Source organism: Hyaena hyaena, unplaced genomic scaffold, assembly GCF_003009895.1.
Source record: "Hyaena hyaena isolate Hyena2069 unplaced genomic scaffold, ASM300989v1 scaffold_471, whole genome shotgun sequence".
Classification (NCBI taxonomy): domain Eukaryota; kingdom Metazoa; phylum Chordata; class Mammalia; order Carnivora; family Hyaenidae; genus Hyaena; species Hyaena hyaena.
In genome coordinates, this window is record NW_024081102.1 from 1,396,486 (window position 1) to 1,414,107 (window position 17,622).

Consider the following 17,622-nt stretch of genomic DNA (forward strand, 5'->3'; position numbering starts at 1 on the left):
GCTCAGCCGCCACGCATCCTGAGCAAACAGGAGCTAGCTCTGGGACTTGGCGGACCAGGGACCAGCACTGCCATTTCTCTGGCTCCAGGCCCTCGGCTAATTACCCCAAACAGAGGGTCTCCTTTACCCTCCCCCCAATCCCTGGAACTTCTGCTTCCTTCTCTGCCAGCTGGAGATCAGAAACTCCAGGCTACGGACTTGTTTGGAGGATTTGAGGACTTACTGGAAAGTGACTGATGGCCGAGGGTTTGGCACAAGTTTCCTCACCTTTCCCATTCACCCCTGCTGTGCTTCTCCACAGGGAGCTACAGATTCCTTTGCAATGTGCCCTGGGGGCACCACAGAGACCCTTGGCTTCTGCTGGCTCAGTCGGTTACCATGGTTCCTTCCGGCAGGCTTGTAGAGCGTGTCCTGTGCCTTGACCACGATTGTCTCCTCTCCGATCTTCTTTCTCCTTGTCAACTTATATCTTTTTATTCATTTACCATTGTTTTGACGGAGTTTTGGAAGGGAGTAGGGATAAACACGTGTATGATCCACCATGTTTAGTCAGAGTCCATGAGTTATTTATATTGATAGTGTGTATCCACATACACACTATATACAATTACTATATATATGCGTATATATATAGTTATGGGCTAAATTGTGTTCCTTTAACATTCATATGCTGAAGTCTTAACCCCAAGTACTTCATAATGAGACTGTATTTGGAGCTTGGACTTTAAAGAGGTAATTAAGGTAAAACAAGGTCATATGATGGGGGCTGGAGACGACCAATCCAATATGACTGGTGTTACGAGAAAAGATTAGGACGCAGAAGGAGGACCATGAGAAGACGCAGGGAGGAGACAGCCATCTGCAGGCCAAGTAGAGGAGCTTCAATTTGGACTTTTGGCCACAAGAATTGTGAGAACAACTTTCTGTTGTTTGAAGTACCCGGCGTGTGGTCCTTTGTTGTGACAGTCCTAGCAAACCTACACACACACGCACAGAAGAAATCCTTTCCTAAGACGTGGTACTATGGACTCAACCCGATTATTAGAAAAGCCATGTCTATGTGATACAATAATCGGTGATCAAAAGAATGAGGCTAGGATGGCTAATACTAAGCTGAAAAAGAATCAAAATTGCCTTTTTAAGAATAAACATATGGGAGTGCCTGGGTAGGTCAGTCGGTTAAGCATCTGACTCTTGATTCAGCTCAGGGCATGATCTCACAATTCATGAGTTCGAGCCCCACATCAGGGGGGTGATGCCAATGGGGAACCTGCTTGGGATGCTCTGTCTCTTCCTCTCTCTTCCCCTCCCTGCTTGCTCTCTCTCTCTCTTTCTCTCTCTCTCTCTGTCTCTCTCAAAATAAGCTTAAAAAATAAAAGTATAAAACAAAAGAAGCAACATATGAATCTTGTATTTTATCTGGAAAAACTAAGAAAATGGGATGCCATTTTTAATGTTTTGATGTGGCAGGAAATGAAACTTAGATTTTAATCAGTGAAAAGTACCTTAACATTAACATACCATACCATACCCTTTCAAGGAAATTCAGCAAAAGGATAAAAGGAATTTGTACCTTTACGAAGTACATTTAAATAGTCAGCTTCAGGGGCGCCTGGGTGGCTCAGTCAGTTAAGTGGCCGACTTTGGCTCAGGTCATGATCTCACAGTTCCTGGGTTTGAGCCCCGCATCAGGCTCTGTCTCTCAAAAGTAAATATCCCCAAAGACAAGGGAATCAAGAGCAAAAATGAACTATTGAGACCTCATCAAGATTAAAACCTTCTTTTTTTTAAATTTTTTTTTTAATGTTTTATTTATTTCTAGGAGAGAGAGAGAGAGAGAGACAGCGTGAGCAGGGGAGGGTCAGAGAGAGGGAGTCACAGACCGAAACAGGCTCCAGGCTCTCAGCTGGCAGCCAGCACAGAGCCCGACGAGGGGCTCGAACCCACGAACCGCGAGATCATGACCTAAGCGAAAGTAAGATGCTTAACCGACTAAGCCACCCAGGCGCCCCTAAAACCTTCTTTACAGCAAAGGAAACAATCCATAAAACTAATAGCCGGAATGGGAAAAGATAGTTGCAAATGACATATCAGATAAAGGGCTAGTATCCAAAATCTATAAGGAACTCACCAAACTCCACACCCAAAAAACAAACAATCCAGTGAAGAAATGGGCAGAAGACATGAACAGACACTTCTCCAAAGAGGACATCCAGATGGCCAACAGACACATGAAACGATGCTCAGCATCCCTCCTCATCAGGGAAATACAAATCAAAACCACACTGAGATACCACCTCACACCAGTCAGAGTGGCTAAAATGAGCAAATCAGAGGACTCGAGATGCTGGCGAGGATGTGGAGAAACGGGCACCCTCCTACACTGTTGGTGGGAATGTAAACTGGGGCAGCCCCTCTGGAAAACAGTGTGGAGGTTCCTCAAAAAATTAACAATAGAACTCCCCTATGACCCAGCAATAGCACTGCTAGGAATTTACCCAAGGGATACAGGAGTGCTGATGCATAGGAGCACATGTACCCCAATGTTCATAGCAGCACTCTCAACAATAGCCAAATCATGGAAAGAGCCTAAGTGGCCATCAACGGACGAATGGATCAAGAAGATGTGGTTTATCTATACGATGGAATACTACATGGCAATGAGAAAAAATGAAATCTGGACAAGTGTAGAAACAAGGATGGACCTTGAGGGTGTTATGCTGAGCGAAATAAGTCAGGCAGAGGACAAATACCATATGTTTGCACGTATAGGAGGATTAGGAGGAACTAACGGAGGACCATGGGGGAGAGGAAGGGGGAAAATAGTGGGGGAGAGGGAGAGAGGCAAACCATGAGAGACTCTTGAATGCCAAGAACAAACTGAGGGCAGATGGGGTGGGGGAAGGGAGAGGGGGTTGATGGGCATGGAGGAGGGCACTTGTGGGGATGAGCACTGGGTGTTATATGGAAACCAACTTGGCAATAAACTATTTAAAATAAAAAAAAAATAAATAGCTTCATGATGCAAGAATATTTTCCTAAATCAAAGTGGTCGGGGCAAATACCAAGGTGAATATCCCACAGACCTCATGGAGTCCATTAAACCTCACTCAGCGATCTACCACTAGATGGAGATGGTGAGCACAAGCTAGGTCCTTTACACTCAGCCAGGTTTTTCAAGAACAGGCTGTAGAATTATTTTTCTTACATACTTGTGGTAGCCTATGGTCACTTTTTGATTTATGGTTGCACTGTAAGAAGTTCTTTTGGCTCCATCTGACCCATAAATAATTCCAATCTGTTAAAATGATTTTTATCTACCATCCACACATTTGTTAGAACCGTAAACCAGGGCAGGCACAGATAATAAGCAGCATCTCCACCAGTGGAAGGTACTTAGAGCAGTTTGGATGCTATGAAATGAAATACTTTCCAAATGTTCTTTTTAAAATGAATTTTATTTTGTATATTGTCGAATGTAGTGATTTAGTGGAATGTTACTATGTAGTAGTTAAGCATGTTAATATTGTTGTAATTTAAAAAAACAATAGAGAGAGAGAGAGCCAGGGAGGGGCAGAGAGCCAGGGAGACACAGAATCGGAAGCAGGCTCCAGGCCCTGAGCTGTCAGCACAGGGCCCAACACGGGGCTTGAACCCGCAAACTGTGAGATCATGACCTGAACAGAAGTGGGATGCCCAACCGACTGAGCCACCCAGGCACCCCCACTGCTGTAATTTCTAATAACGTCCTCAGAATAAACCTTCTCAAGTCCTGTTTAGAGGAAACTCTTCTCATGTGTTAAGACAGCAGAGGCAAACCACTTCTGAGAACATCTGCGATCCCACTGGCCAATTCTGAAGGCATCAAATTTAACTGTGACCCAGATTTGGTCTTAGAACAGGGGAGAAGCCTCCGAGTTGAAGTCAGGTTTTACATTCTGACTCACCACGTGGATTTGTTTGAGAGGAGCCTGGGTGGGAGGCAGCTCAGGCTGGAGGTAGCGCTTTCCGTATTTGGTGAACATGTACAGATTTGGTAAACATGTACACCTGCCTCTGCTGGACTGCAAAGGCTTCACAGAGATTCTATTTAGAATTTCCTTGTGTTTCCAAATCAAGCTGGGCTTTTAGTAGATTTTAAACTATGAATGGATACCCACAGGCTTCCAAATCCATCTTCTGAATTAAGTTGAAGAAGACACAGCCCGATGTCAGCCTGGAGTAGAAATAGACCTGGCGTCATCATAGCAGAGGAGATTTGACCTTGAAAGGGTGAAAATGGAGATCTCCAGGGAAAGTCAAGTACCTCCTCTCCTGGCTGAGATGCCAAAAAGATTTGTTGCCACTCTTCCTGGCAGCGTGTGGTCCTGAGAGCCAATCACCAAGTAGCGGTAAACGTGGTCGCCAGGGCGTCCGGCGCCCTCCTCCCATTGAGCTTCAGTCCCCCTCAGAGCCAGAGGCTCCTCAAAGGTTCTCGCATTCCTGTCATTCTGGAATAATGCTCTTGATAGAAGAATATGTCTAAGGCACCGCTACCTATAGTCAGAGCCCTTCAAGGGGGTAATTGTCTTCTTCTTTGCCTCCCTCACATACTGATTGGAGTTTTCCCATGAGGAAAAGGGGTCTTTTTCTCTCACTCAGAGTTCTGTGAGACTCGTATCATCGGCTCAACGAGCAGGGGCAAGTGGGAGAGAGTTTGAGGTCTGCTGGTAATGACGGTCCAGACTGCTGCCTCCACACCTGTGTGTTCTAACCCAGTTCACTCAGCGTGGGCTGGAGCTCTTCCGTTTCCTCATTCATTTGGCCCACGGCACCTGGCGTTCCTACCATGAACCTGAAGCCTTTCTAGAAGCAGCTACAGTAGACAAGACAGGAGGGATCCCTGCTTCCTAAGTGAGTCCATATCTACAGGGTTTCCCCGCAGGTGACAAGAGCTATGCGGAACAGTGGAGCCAGGCAGGGGAGCTGGAAGGTGATGGGGTAAGAGCGGGTGAGGGCTGATAAAGACCCTCTCATCCGTGCTCAGGTCCCAGTCTGGAGTCTATGAATGTTACCTTATGTGGCGAAGGGGACTGCACAGGTGAGTAGGCTGAGGATTTTGAGATGGGGAGATCATGTTGGGGAGCTATAATTAAAAACAAAATCTCCTACCGACCCAGAAAAACTCTCCGCAAAGGCAGAAGAGAAAGAAAACAGGTTTGTTATCAAGTAAGCATGAAACCGGAAAGGGATGTACGTTACAGACGAGGAAAGGTATGCTAAGAGATTAGGAAAACAGTAAGAGATCTCACCCTGTTACGCAGCCCAGCAGATGCACCTAACACACACACACACACACACACACACACACACACACACACACGAACACACTCAAGATAAAGAGTAAACTAGTCCTTCCCAGATTTGTCACCGTGGTTCACCGTGAACTCACCTGGTGACTGGGGTAGCCACCTGTGTTTGCTCATTGCCTTTGTGCAAAGAAAAGTACACGGCTTCTATCTTTATGACAGGAGGTGGGTTCGCAGCTTGGAGCCAGGCACCCGCAGAAGTCAGGCTCCCCACCTCCCTCCCGTGGGGAGCGGGACCCAGGGTCACCATCTCCCTTGCTGTTTACCTATCAGAGAGGTGACTCCCAGGGCTTCGGAAAAGAGGCCTGGGTTGTAAAGCTGACAAGAGGCTTGTGTGGCTTTTAAAAAGATTTACGTGCATCTCCAAGGGGCAGAGAATAACTCTCAATGACAACTTTACTTTTTTTAAATTTGTTAATGTTTATTTACTTTTGAGAGAGAGACAGAGACAGAGCATGAGTGGGGGAGGAGCAAAGAGAGAGGGAGACAGAGAATCCGAAGCAGGCTCCAGGCTCTGAGCTGTCCGCACAGAGCCGGACGTGGGGCTCGAACTCATGAATCGTGAGATCATGACCTGAACAGAAGCCAGACACCCAACCAACTGAGCCACCCAGGAACCCCACAACAACAACTTCTCTCAAGCAAAATGCTCTAAGGCAAGGGGTGGGGAGGGAGAGTCTCTCCCTTTTTGCACCAGGGAGAATTAAAGCTAACTTTTCATAGTTTTAACTTGTATTTGCCCTCGCAGTTAGCCTGGATTGTCTGGGTGGCCCCAACAACGTGATCACAGTGGTCCTCACCAGAGGGGAGCAGGGAGAGCTCTGACTCCAGCAGGGACAGATGTGACAGCCCAAGTGACCTGCTACACTGCTGGCCTCCAAGCTGGAGAAAGGGGCCCGGGGGGGGGGGGGCGGGGAGGGGAGACACAAGTTGCAGCTCTAGAAGCTGCGGAAGGTGAGGAGACCAGATTTTCCCTTAGAGCCTCCGGAGGGAACACAGCCCTGCTGACCCCTCCATTCCTGCCCAAGCTGATTTTGGACTTCTAGCCTCTTCTGGAACCAGGAGAGAACGCGTGTTGTCCTCAGCCGCCAGATCAGTGATAATGTGTCGCAGCCACAGCCGGCCACAGGACACTCCTTCAAGTGGGAGGTGCCGAGAGGGGAGAGGTTCACTGGGAAGCGCCGTTTTGAGGGGAGGAACCCTGAGCGGGGATCTGAGGAAAGTGATGAGTGATCCAGGCAGAAGGCCGCCGTGGGGGGACCGGGCTCCTGTGTCTGGGCAGCGTCCAGCCTGACCAGGGCCGGGGGTGCCAGGGACAGAGGTGGGCGCAGTCAGGCCTGGTGGAACTGGAAAGACACTGGCCATCTGAGGCCATCGAATGGAGGGCCACGCTGGCCTGGGGACGGGCCTGGGGTGGCAGGGACAGTACGGGAGGCTGCCCCAAAGGGCCCGGAGCAGTGGGGGGCACAGCTGGGAGCTCCCCCACCCCCACCCCCGGGCACTGGCCTCACTGCAGGAAATCAGATCGCTACCTGGTTCTTTCTGACCAACTGTGCTTTTCCTTTCAGAAACAAAACAGACTCCTGGAACGAGAGACGAGAGACGCAGCAGGACAGTGTCAGGTGCAGCTGTTGGGGGGACCTTTGCTCTCCGTCTGGGGCTGCTCTTACAGCACCGTCTTGCCTTTACACAAGGAGGGGCGCTTTGATCTTTTCCTGAGGCGTTTCCACGACACAGAGCAAGCTCCTTTTGCCCAAGGACGCCAGCCGGGGACACTTAGGGCCTTCCTCGGGGCGGGGGCGGGGGCGAGGCTGCTTTCTGCCCAGGGCCCTGCGGGGGAGGCTCATGATGATGGAGGGCTGGCCATCACCAAGGTCACCTGGGACTTTGGGCCTCCTCCCGGGGCTGCCGGCAAACCCCTGGGGCTGGCCCTGTGAGGGTTTCAGGTCTGCCCTCAGGAGGGAGGCCATCTCAAGCCAGAGTCAACTGTCAGTTGCATTAGAGGGAAGTTCTCCTCTCCGGCTCCCTACTCTCCTCCAGCTTTTCAACAGCCATCCATTCAAAATCCGTCAGCAAGCGCTTGGCTTCATTTCACATTAAGCGCTACCCCCAAGGGAGAGTTCCGTCGCTAAAGCAGGGCGACGAGTCCTCTCACCATCCCTTCGAGTTGTGGGAAAATAGCGAGGACCATTTGTGTGTGGCCCATGACGGGGTGAGCGCGTGGCCCAGTGGCAGTGGCAGGCGCCGCCTCCATATATGTCGGATGTCCAGCGAGTCCTGTGGGGGCGGCTGGGACGCTGTATCTGCGGGGAGGTGGATGCAGGTTTCCCTCTTGCAGATACAGGACGGCTTCCAGGCAATACTTGATCCTGGGGCTCACGGGTGGCTCCGACGGTTGAGCATCTGACTCTGGATTCTCACTCAGGTCATGATCCCAGGGTGGTGAGATGGAGCCCCGCCTCCGGCTCTGCCCTGGATGTGGGGTCGGTTTCAAATTCTCTCTCCCCCTCCTGCTTGCACACATGCTCTCTAACATAAAAAAATTAAAAAAGATGATACGATCTAACAAGACGTTAAACAATACTCAATCCTCTTGATAGAGGATTTCTGGAGACAGGATGCCCCTCATCCCCAGGCATGCCCACCTACTTTGTCATCTAATCCACCAGCGGGAGCCAGCCACCGGTGGAGGGGAAGGGGATCCTCCCCAAACCCCTGACAGGTTTTGCTGTCCAGTGGGCCGTCTACCCTGTCCAGCTCCATCCTTCTGTGACAAGGATGTCAGAGCTACTCCACCGGGGTAGGCCACTTGGCTGGCTGCTTGTACCACCCCCCAACATCCTCCTCTAAGGCACATCGAGGGGTGAAGTCTCAAATACCAAGGCCTAGAATTCCTGGCTGGCATAAAGGGAGCAATCCCTCCTCTGTTCATTTCCTCTCTCAGAGCGAGGGCCCCATCATTTCTTTCTTCGGCTATGCCTGAAGAGGAAGTTACAGCAAGTGGTTAATTCCACTGGGGGCCAGCGAGTGAGGGAGTAGTTTATGACTTCAGCGAAGAGCCTTTCAGCTAAGAAATCCTGGTTACCAACAGATGAAGATACTTTGGGGATCCATGAAGGAATTTCCCACCGAGGGTGCTTGCGGGAATGTGGTGTTGGATGTACCACATTTAGCCATGAACCGATATACAGCTCGTAATTACTCTGTGCTGGCCCAGCACCTGGTGCTTTCCCACACATACGACCTTAAGAGTAGGGCCAGTTTCCTATCAGCCCCTAACTAGCTGTGTGGCCTTGGGCAAATTCCTTAACCTCCCTGAGTCTCAGCAGTTTCCTTTGTAAAACACTAGAAGAGTTGTATTTTCCAGGGCTGTTAAGAGGATATATTGAGGAATATCTGTGAAGTTTATCACCATCTCTGACACCAGATAAGGACTCCCTACATGTTAACTTCCCTTACTAAGTATTTAGGTAAAAACTAGAGTATCTTCTGAATGCACTGAAAGACAAATCTGTCTTCTGTAACCACCAAACTTGATATATATTGTACACTATGCTATGAATCTATTTTCGGAACCCCAAAATTACATGATCTGACAGAGGGTTTTTTTTTCATGTTTGTGAATTTTATTATGTGAAAAATATAAAACTTCTACATTTAATCTACAAATAGAAACCTTGACTTTGAGAAGTAAAATAAGACCTGAACAAAGGAGGGACCGAAATCTCAAATCTCTTCAAATGGATTTTAAAATATTGACAAGAAAAATGTTAAAATGGGGGCAAGTTCTAAAGTTTATGTGGAAGAATAAACGAGTGACTGTAGCCAAGAAAGTTTTTTGGGGGGAGGGGGGAAAGAATCTGTGTGTGGGGGAAGTACTTACATTATTAGATATTAAAACTTATTTTCTATGACAAAAATATACACATAAAATTTAATTTGGGGTACAGCGGTTACTCTATATATGATACCCAAGGCAGAAACCCTAAAACCCTTTTACTTTATAAGAAACGAGCCCCCAAACAATGTGAAATAAAACCAATTTGCCAACTTTTATTTTATTTTTTTTAATGTTTTATTTATTTCTAGGAGAGAGAGAGAGAGAGACAGCATAAGCAGGGGAGGGTCAGAGAGAGAGGGAGTCACAGACTGAAACAGGCTCCAGGCTCTGAGCTGGCAGTCAGCACAGAGCCCGACGTGGGGCTCGAACCCACGAACCGCGAGATCATGACCTAAGCGAAAGTTGGACGCCTAACCGACTAAGCCACCCAGGAGCCCCTGCCAACTTTTAAAAATGGACAAATAGAGGGGGCACCTGGGTGGCCCAGTCGGTCAAGGGACTGACTGTTGACGTTGGCTGGGGTCTTGATCTCAAGGTCGTCAGTTCGGCCCCCACGTGGGGCTCTGTGCTGGGCGTGGAGCCTACTTAAAAAAAAGACATACATTCAAATAGAAAAGTGAGCAAAGGGACATTAGCAAATTCGCAAAAAAGAAAATACAAAACAGCAACAAGTAACTCTGAAAAAACAAGCCAGCTAACTAGCAATCTAGGAAATGAAATATGAAATTCAAAACAATGAGCAATGACTTTGAATTTGAAAAAATAGCCTGTGTTATCAACAATACGGAAAAATGGGCATTTCTCAAGGGAAAGCTAATGAATTTTCCTGGAAGATAATTTAGAAAGCATTTAAAAAATACACTGTGCCTTTGATCCATCAGTTGCCCGCTCCTGGAATTTTAAAGTCAGGCAGGTACAATAAAGGATGAAACTATAATGATCAATGATACAGAAAAACAAGAAAATGTATCTGTACATTTATTCTGCCATTAAGAATCATGTCATAAAAGAATATCCAATAAAATGGGAGAAAAGGCAGAATACATTTTTGCAACGCATCATCCTAAGTACATCAAACATGCATAGATAAGCATAGAAAAAACATCGGAGGAGACCTATGAAATGTAACGGATCTAAAAGTAGGGGAGATTTTTATGTTCTATTTCCTACTGATGCAAAAGATTTGTTTTAAAAATGATTCTATACTCAACATTGACTTTGTTGAAAAGCATAAAAGTGCACGACACTTTTAGCCTGGAAGCCCCAGGAAGTGTTTGGTTTGGAAAGCCACGGCCACCTGCTCCGTGGTGAGTCATGGGCGCAAGCTCGCACCTGCCTCCGCACTCGCCAACCGGCTGCTGCGCGGTTTCAAGCGAAATGCCCGGCGCGGGAGCTGCCCCTGGGCCAGGCCCCGTGCCCCCGGCCCCGGGAAGCCGGAACGCCTGCTCCTGGTAATTTCTGGAATTAGGGCATTCCCTTTGTAAAGTTCACGCGATCGGGCCTTTCCTCTCTCCGCTTGTGAACAAACCAGAAGCCAGACTTTCGGGTCAGCCGCGCCGCCCCCAGCCACGGGTATTTCGATCCTGCAGCGCTGCCAGGGGTCGAGGTGGCCCACGGCGGACGCAGCAGTGCAGGGGTGGCCCGGAGGCCGCAAGCGCCCTCAGAAGTCAACAGGGCCAGGTCTGGCCCAGGGACCGCTGTGCGGCCACGCGGTCGCGCAGGGGCGCGCGTCCTCCATAGGGACAAAGGGTCGGGAAACTTGATCTGGGCCCGTCCCGGAAAATCCGGGCTGCGGTCGCCATGGCTACCGAGCGGGGCTCCCGGCTGCCGCCCCCGACCCGGCCCAGCCCGCGAGGGGGCGCAGGGAGGGGGGTGCAGAGGGGTCTGGCCCCGCCGCCCGCCCCGCCCTCCGGCCGCAGCCGCCGGCCCCAGCCCGCGACTGACCCTCGGCAGCTCCTGTAGTCACGTGGCGCTGGGAACCGGCGGGGGGGCTGGGCCCGGGCCTGGCAGTTGTGAACTCGAACCTGCCGCTGTCGCCGCGCGGGGTGGGGAGCGCGGCCGCCGGCGCCGGCGTTCCGGCCTCATGGACGCGCGACGCGCCTCCGCGCACCCCGCCGGAGAGGTTCGTCCCGGGCAGGGCGCGGGGTTCCACGCGGGCCGGAGGCCGGCGGCCCTACCTGCCGGGCGCGTGACTGTGTGTGCGCTGTTTGTGTGTGTGTTGGGGGGTGGGGGGACGGTGCTGGACCGAATGGGGGGGGCGAGCCCGCGCACCTGCGCACAGGCTCCGCGAGGTGCGCTCTGCGTGGGGACCCGAAAGGGCCCACTCGGGGTGCGCGGAGCCGTATGTCCGCGACGTGGACGGGGGACACGCGCGAAAACAAAAGGGGGGTGCGGGGGGGTCTCCACGACCCTTTGCCATCCAGAAGGGGCAAGGGGATTGTGACCGAGACCTAGCCACACTAGCTCGCCCTACGCAGCCCCTTGGGAAGTGGGCCTGGAATTCCTGTTGGGAGGAGGGTGGGGGAAGGGGAGCCAGCAGGGATTCCAGAGTTTCTGCCATCGGCTGGCCTTTGGCCATCAGCATGGAGAATTCGTGCTGTGACCTTACCAGTGGAGGAAATGACCCCCAAACGCTGGCGTGTACTTCCTTGGTGAAGGGGGCACATCTGTTTATTAATCCAGTATCCATTAAGGTTCCTCTGCCGGGCATGGTGTCGGGCTGGGGTGGGGGAGGGGGTTGTGGCTGGCGAGGACACAAAGATGACTGTCCTAGAGGAGCTCAGAGCTTCACGCGTGTTTTCTCTCCCCTCCCCGCAGGTAAGGCTGGCCTCTCTGCGCTGGGAGGCCTGAGCTCTGCCATGGGGGTAGGGGTGTCTTTACTGCTGCAGTTTTCCCTGACATCTGGGGGCTACCAGAGTGTGGGCCGAAGCAGGCGCTACAGCCGCGGAAGTATCCCCAGGAGCATCCCCAGGAGAAGCTGGAAAAAGCCTCATCTCCAGCTCTACGGTCTCCAGGGTAGTGTCTGGTCTCCTTTGTTGGGTTCCCACACCATTCCACAGCCCCAGGGCTCAGGTCTCCTCCTGGAGGAAGGAAGTCACCTGTAGGGGGGAAGGATCACAGTTCTAAACCAGTCCTTGCGCTCAAGTCTGGCGGTGAGGAATGAGTCATGTCTGAGCTCCTCCAGAGTTCTGCTCTAGGGGATATAGGAGGATGTGCCTGGAGCCGGCAGTGAAGGTTCATTAGGAGGCTATCTACCATATCTACCAGCCACCCCTCAGTGGCTCTAGGAAGCCGTGCTCGAGGAATCCGGGCTCCCTGGCACGGCAGAATAGCTGAATGTGGGGCAGCCCCTGGTGGGGTTGTGGCACGACCTGGCAGGGAACCGAGATTACAGTCTGGTCTTTCCTCCCCTTCTCTTGCCCCAGTAATACCCACCATCCCGGGGGAGGCAGGGATCCGGCCCGGAGGGTAACAGGCGGTTAAGTGTTCCTTGGATTCCCCAGCGCTTTCCTTTTTGCTATGTCCTAATCGTGTGTGGGTGTGTGTGGGGGCGTGGGGGGAGGGGGGGAGGAGGGCAGGCAGGCAGGCAGTGTGCGGGCACAGCCAGGACAGACCGGGGCCTGGCGTTCTGCAGGGCTGGCAGTATCCTCCAAGCGCTGCCCTCCTGTTCCCCAGAAGCGCTGTTCTCTCTTGCTCTCCAGGCTTTTCTACCCTGAGCCACTGAGGTTAGGGTGGCCAGCAATACCTCCCCTATGGTGCGATTAGAGCCCCGGAGACGGTAAATAGGATAAGGGCTCTGGAAGTTTCTGTGGGAGCTGTACGAACCCCCGGGGTTTTGGAGGCAAGAACACTGGCTGGGGGAACACTGGCTGGGAGTTCAGCAGACCTGTCCCCTAGTCTGGGCTCTGCTCTTGGCTTACTGTGTCCTCTCCGGCAAGTCCCCGCTTCTTTTTATGCCTCAAAGTTGCTTCATCTATCAAACAGGGAGCTTAATGTCTGTTCATCCAGCCTGACAAGTGTTGCTGTGAAGCTCAAGTGTAGCAACAGGAAGTAGTAGAAACAAGCTGAGGGCAGCGGGGAAGCACTTGAAAAGTGGAAAGCACTAGAGGGAGAGGTGACTGCGCTTTCCGGTGAGTCCTGAGGCAGGAATGTTCGTGCAGCCAACGCGGGAGAGTTTACTCCGTGCCAGACACTGGGGTGACTGCCACGAGGGGGATTCCAAGAAGTGTCAGAGTTCCTCCCTTCTGGTAGTTTCCGGGCGCAATGAATCCTTAGGACAAATACCCTTGAAATGGTATCTGTATTTTTTTAATGTTTTATTTATTTCTGAGAGAGAGACAGCGTGAGCAGGGGAGGGTCAGAGAGAGAGAGGGAGACTCAGAATCTGAGTCAGAATCAGAATCAGGCTCCAGGCTCTGATCTAGCTGCCAGCTCCAACCCACCAACGGCGAGATCATGACCCGAGCTGAAGTCGGACACTCAACCGACTGAGCCACCCAGGCGCCCCACAAATACCCTTGAAATGGTATCTAGAAGCCCACAGTTGAACTAATGCAGAACATAAAAGGAAATAGAAGAGCAGTCCTGATTCAAGGGCTCTAGCAGTTCAGAGGGATGAGGTCCTCTCGGGCCTGGGGTCGGCCAAGGAGGAACAGGGGCGGGATGAATCGATCTCCAGAGTGACACTGCTTTTCCACCCTCAGCAGAGGAAGAACCCATGCTGGAGCGTCGCTGCAGGGGCCCCCTGGCTACGGGCCCGGCCCAGCCCAGGCTCCCTGGGCCCTCCCAGAAGTTGCCCCAGACCCTGGAGAAGGAGCCCCGCGGGCTGAGGTTACAAGGCACTTCCGTGGCCCAGTCGGGCAGCCAAGCCCCGGGCAGGGCCCACCGCTGTGCCCACTGTCGAAGGCGCTTCCCGGGCTGGGTGGCCCTGTGGCTTCACGCCCGACACTGCCAGGCCCGGCTGCCCCTGCCCTGCCCCGAATGCGGCCGGCGCTTCCGGCACGCCCCCTTCTTGGCGCTGCACTGCCAGGTCCATGCCGCCGCCACCCCAGATCTGGGCTTCGCCTGCCACCTCTGCCGGCAGAGCTTCCGAGGTTGGGTGGCCCTGGCTCTGCATCTGCGAGCCCACTCGGCCGCAAAGAGGCCCATCGCCTGCCCTGAATGTGAGAGACGCTTCTGGCGACAAAAGCAGCTTCGAGCTCACGTGCGGAGGTGCCACCCCCCAGCCCCGGAGGCCCGGCCCTTCATATGCGGCAACTGTGGCCGCAGCTTTGCCCAGTGGGACCAGCTGGTGGCTCACAAGCGGGTTCACGTGGCCGAGGCCCTGGAGGAGGCAGCAGCCAAGGCTCTGGGGCCCCGGCCTCGGGGCCGCCCGGCCGTGACCGCCCCCCGGCCCGGCGGGGACGCCGTCGACCGCCCCTTCCAGTGCGCCTGCTGCGGCAAGCGCTTTCGGCACAAGCCCAACTTGATCGCCCACCGCCGCGTGCACACGGGCGAGCGGCCCCACCAGTGCCCCGAATGCGGGAAGCGCTTCACCAATAAGCCCTACCTGACCTCACACCGGCGCATCCACACCGGGGAGAAGCCGTACCCGTGCACGGAGTGCGGCCGCCGCTTCCGCCACAAGCCCAACCTCCTGTCTCACAGCAAGATCCACAAGCGCTCCGAAGGCTCCTCCGCCCCGGGCGCCCCCGGCTCGGGGAGCCCCCAGCTTCCGGCCGGCCCGCAGGAGGCCTCGTCCGAGCCGCCCGCAGAGGCCCCCCTGAAACCGGCCCGCGAGCTGGCGCCCGAGGCCCCCGGAGCGCCCCCGCGGGACCCGGCGGCCGCGCCCCCCTCCCTCTTCGGCTGCGAGGACTGCGGCCGCAGCTTCCGGCTGGAGCGCTTCCTGCGGGCCCACCAGCGGCAGCACACCGGGGAGCGGCCCTTCACCTGCGCCGAGTGCGGGAAGAACTTCGGCAAGAAGACCCACCTGGTGGCGCACTCGCGGGTGCACTCGGGCGAGCGGCCCTTCGCCTGCGAGGAGTGCGGGCGCCGCTTCTCCCAGGGCAGCCACCTGGCCGCCCACCGGCGCGACCACGCCCCCGAGCGGCCCTTCGTCTGCCCGGACTGCGGCAAGGCCTTCCGCCACAAGCCCTACCTGGCGGCCCATCGGCGCATCCACACCGGCGAGAAGCCCTACGTCTGCCCGGACTGCGGCAAGGCCTTCAGCCAGAAGTCCAACCTGGTGTCCCATCGGCGCATCCACACGGGCGAGCGCCCGTACGCCTGCCCCGACTGCGACCGCAGCTTCAGCCAGAAGTCCAATCTCATCACTCACCGCAAGAGCCACATCCGGGACGGCGCCTTCTGCTGCGCCATCTGCGGCCAGACCTTTGACGACGAGGAGAAGCTCCTGGCCCATCAGAAGAAGCATGATGTCTGAGAGGCGAGGGGGCCCGGGAGTCCTTCACAGGGGAGCGTTGCCGGGGGGTCTGGGCCGTCGGGGGAGGGGGCCTGTGTTGCTGCCGGTGTAGGCGAGGGGTGGGAGAGGCAGCGAGTGTGCTGGGACCCTGTTAGAGAGAGAGACCACTGGCGGGCCGCAGGGACCCCGGCCTCCAGCTGGTGTGAGCTAAGGTTGTCCTGACCGTCCTGTGCCCTGGAAAAGTAGCAATAGCAGCCCCACCTTATTCTTAGAGCGCTCTGGCCGGAGGGGCCACCAGGGGGCAGGAAGACCCTTCCCCGCTGGTGTTAACGCCTTAATGTCCTTGTCCTTTATTATGAATTCCTTCAGCTGGTTCTTTTTGTTTCTTTTTTTCTTTTTTTCTTTTTTTTTTTTTGGAAGTAGGCGTGGTGCAGTCCTTAGTAAAAGAGCACTTGGGAGGAAAAGTGGACCAGCTGGATACACCTGGGAGAACCTGCTGGCCCTGTTAGGCAGCACCTGGGCCTTTTCCAGCACTGAGAGGTGAGGCCGTGCTGCTCTAACCTGTCTCACCCCCGTCCCCCTCCTCCTGCCCCTGAACAGGCACCGGGACTCAGAGAGGCCCATCTGCTGTTAGCGCTCAGCTCCACCCTGTCCCTCCCCATGATCAGCGCACCACCCTCCCGGCGCTCCGAGCAACCCCTGACTAGTCAGCAGCCCAGTGTCCAGGCTTTTGTCTGAACACCCCAACCCTCCACTCCTTCTGGAACTCAACATGGTGGAAAGGACTGGCCCGTTGATAACGGAGGGCCAGCCGGAAGGAAGACAGGGGCGAGGTTCCTTTTCAGCACTTCTAGGGTTTGGATGCCCGGTCTCGGCTTGAACACTTAAGTGACGGGTAGACCCCACCTCCTGAGGCCCTGGTCCTACTGTAGGATAATTCTAATTGTTAGAGATTCTTCCTTAGAATGAATGGAATCTGCTTTCCTGTAATTTCTACCTACTGGGGGCTTGTTCTGCTCTCTGGAATGAAACAGAACAGCCGCTTACCCTCCTTTTCAAACTAGAGAATAAAGATTTGGTTTTAGAGCTGGTGGCTGAGTGTTCTTTTCTCCCAGGAGCTGTGTAATTTGAGAGAGGAGGAGCACACTCTGCCCTGAGGAGGGAGGGCTTTGGGGAGGGGCGGTTGGAAAGAGGAAGTGCCCCACCCCAGCTCCTGTGCACCCTGCCTGCAGTGCTTCCCGGGGGAGGCCAGGCACACCCCGCAGGTGGGGCTGTTTCTCCAGGGGGTTAGCTTTCCGTGGGGTCGGGTCAGACTTGTCGGGTGCCGGTTATCAGGAGTTAAAGGGCTGATGTGAAGGTCCGGCAGTGCCTTCCAGGCCGGCCGGCTGCTCTTCCCCCCCATCGGCCACTCTTCCCCCCACCGGCTGTTTCATACAAGTTTGGGTGCCTATTTTTGGCACATAACAGGAGGCCCTTTCCCTGCCAGTTTTAGTAATTCCTGCACAGATCCCGCACCTAGCACGCGGCGCATAATAATCACCACAATATATTTCTGTGAGTGGCACCTTGCAAAGGAGTCTTACCTAAATCATCTCACGTGATGCTTGTGTGGTGGATGCCCTTCTACGGATGAAAACATTTGCTCAGGGTCATATGACTGATAATCACCAGAGGCGATGTAAACCCAGACCTGTCTGGTCCCTTCACCTGTGCTTCTGACCACTGCCACGTGTTTGTCGGGTGAATTCAGTACGCTGCTGCTTTCAGTGAAGATAATTATTAAGCGCCTACCGTGTGCTTGACGTTGTAATGGAAACTAGGGGTTTACCAAGACTTGTCCTTACCTCTAAGAGGCCTAAGTATGGGGAGGACGTATATGTGTACACAAGTAATGGCAGAGGATGGGGGTGAGTAGGACTCCCAAGTGTGGGGGATGGAAGCAGATCACTTCCAAGTTTCATGTTGGTTTATGAGGGCAGGGAGCCACTCAAAAACCGGTGTAGTTAATGGCAAATTATCTTTCAGACACTGGA

At 53.7% G+C, this 17,622-nt stretch overlaps 1 protein-coding gene across 10 annotated transcripts; it reads left to right on the top strand.

The window, feature by feature from the left end:
• The first annotated feature begins 10,625 nt into the window (after nt 1-10,625).
• Nucleotides 10,626-16,675, top strand: REPIN1 (replication initiator 1). 10 transcript variants are annotated; one of them, XM_039253922.1, is made up of 3 exons: nt 10,626-10,640; nt 12,007-12,204; nt 13,893-16,675. In XM_039253922.1, the coding sequence occupies exons 2-3, from the start codon at nt 12,048-12,050 to the stop codon at nt 15,608-15,610; spliced, it is 1,875 nt and encodes a 624-aa protein (XP_039109853.1). In that variant the 5' UTR covers nt 10,626-10,640; nt 12,007-12,047; the 3' UTR covers nt 15,611-16,675. The 10 variants fall into 10 exon arrangements, with proteins under 10 accessions (XP_039109853.1, XP_039109849.1, XP_039109850.1 ...); XM_039253918.1 differs by lacking the exon at nt 10,626-10,640 and adding an exon at nt 11,138-11,311 and having other exon boundaries at nt 12,078-12,204; XM_039253919.1 differs by lacking the exon at nt 10,626-10,640 and adding an exon at nt 11,138-11,311 and having other exon boundaries at nt 12,078-12,204; nt 13,896-16,675.
• The last annotated feature ends 947 nt before the right edge of the window (nt 16,676-17,622 follow it).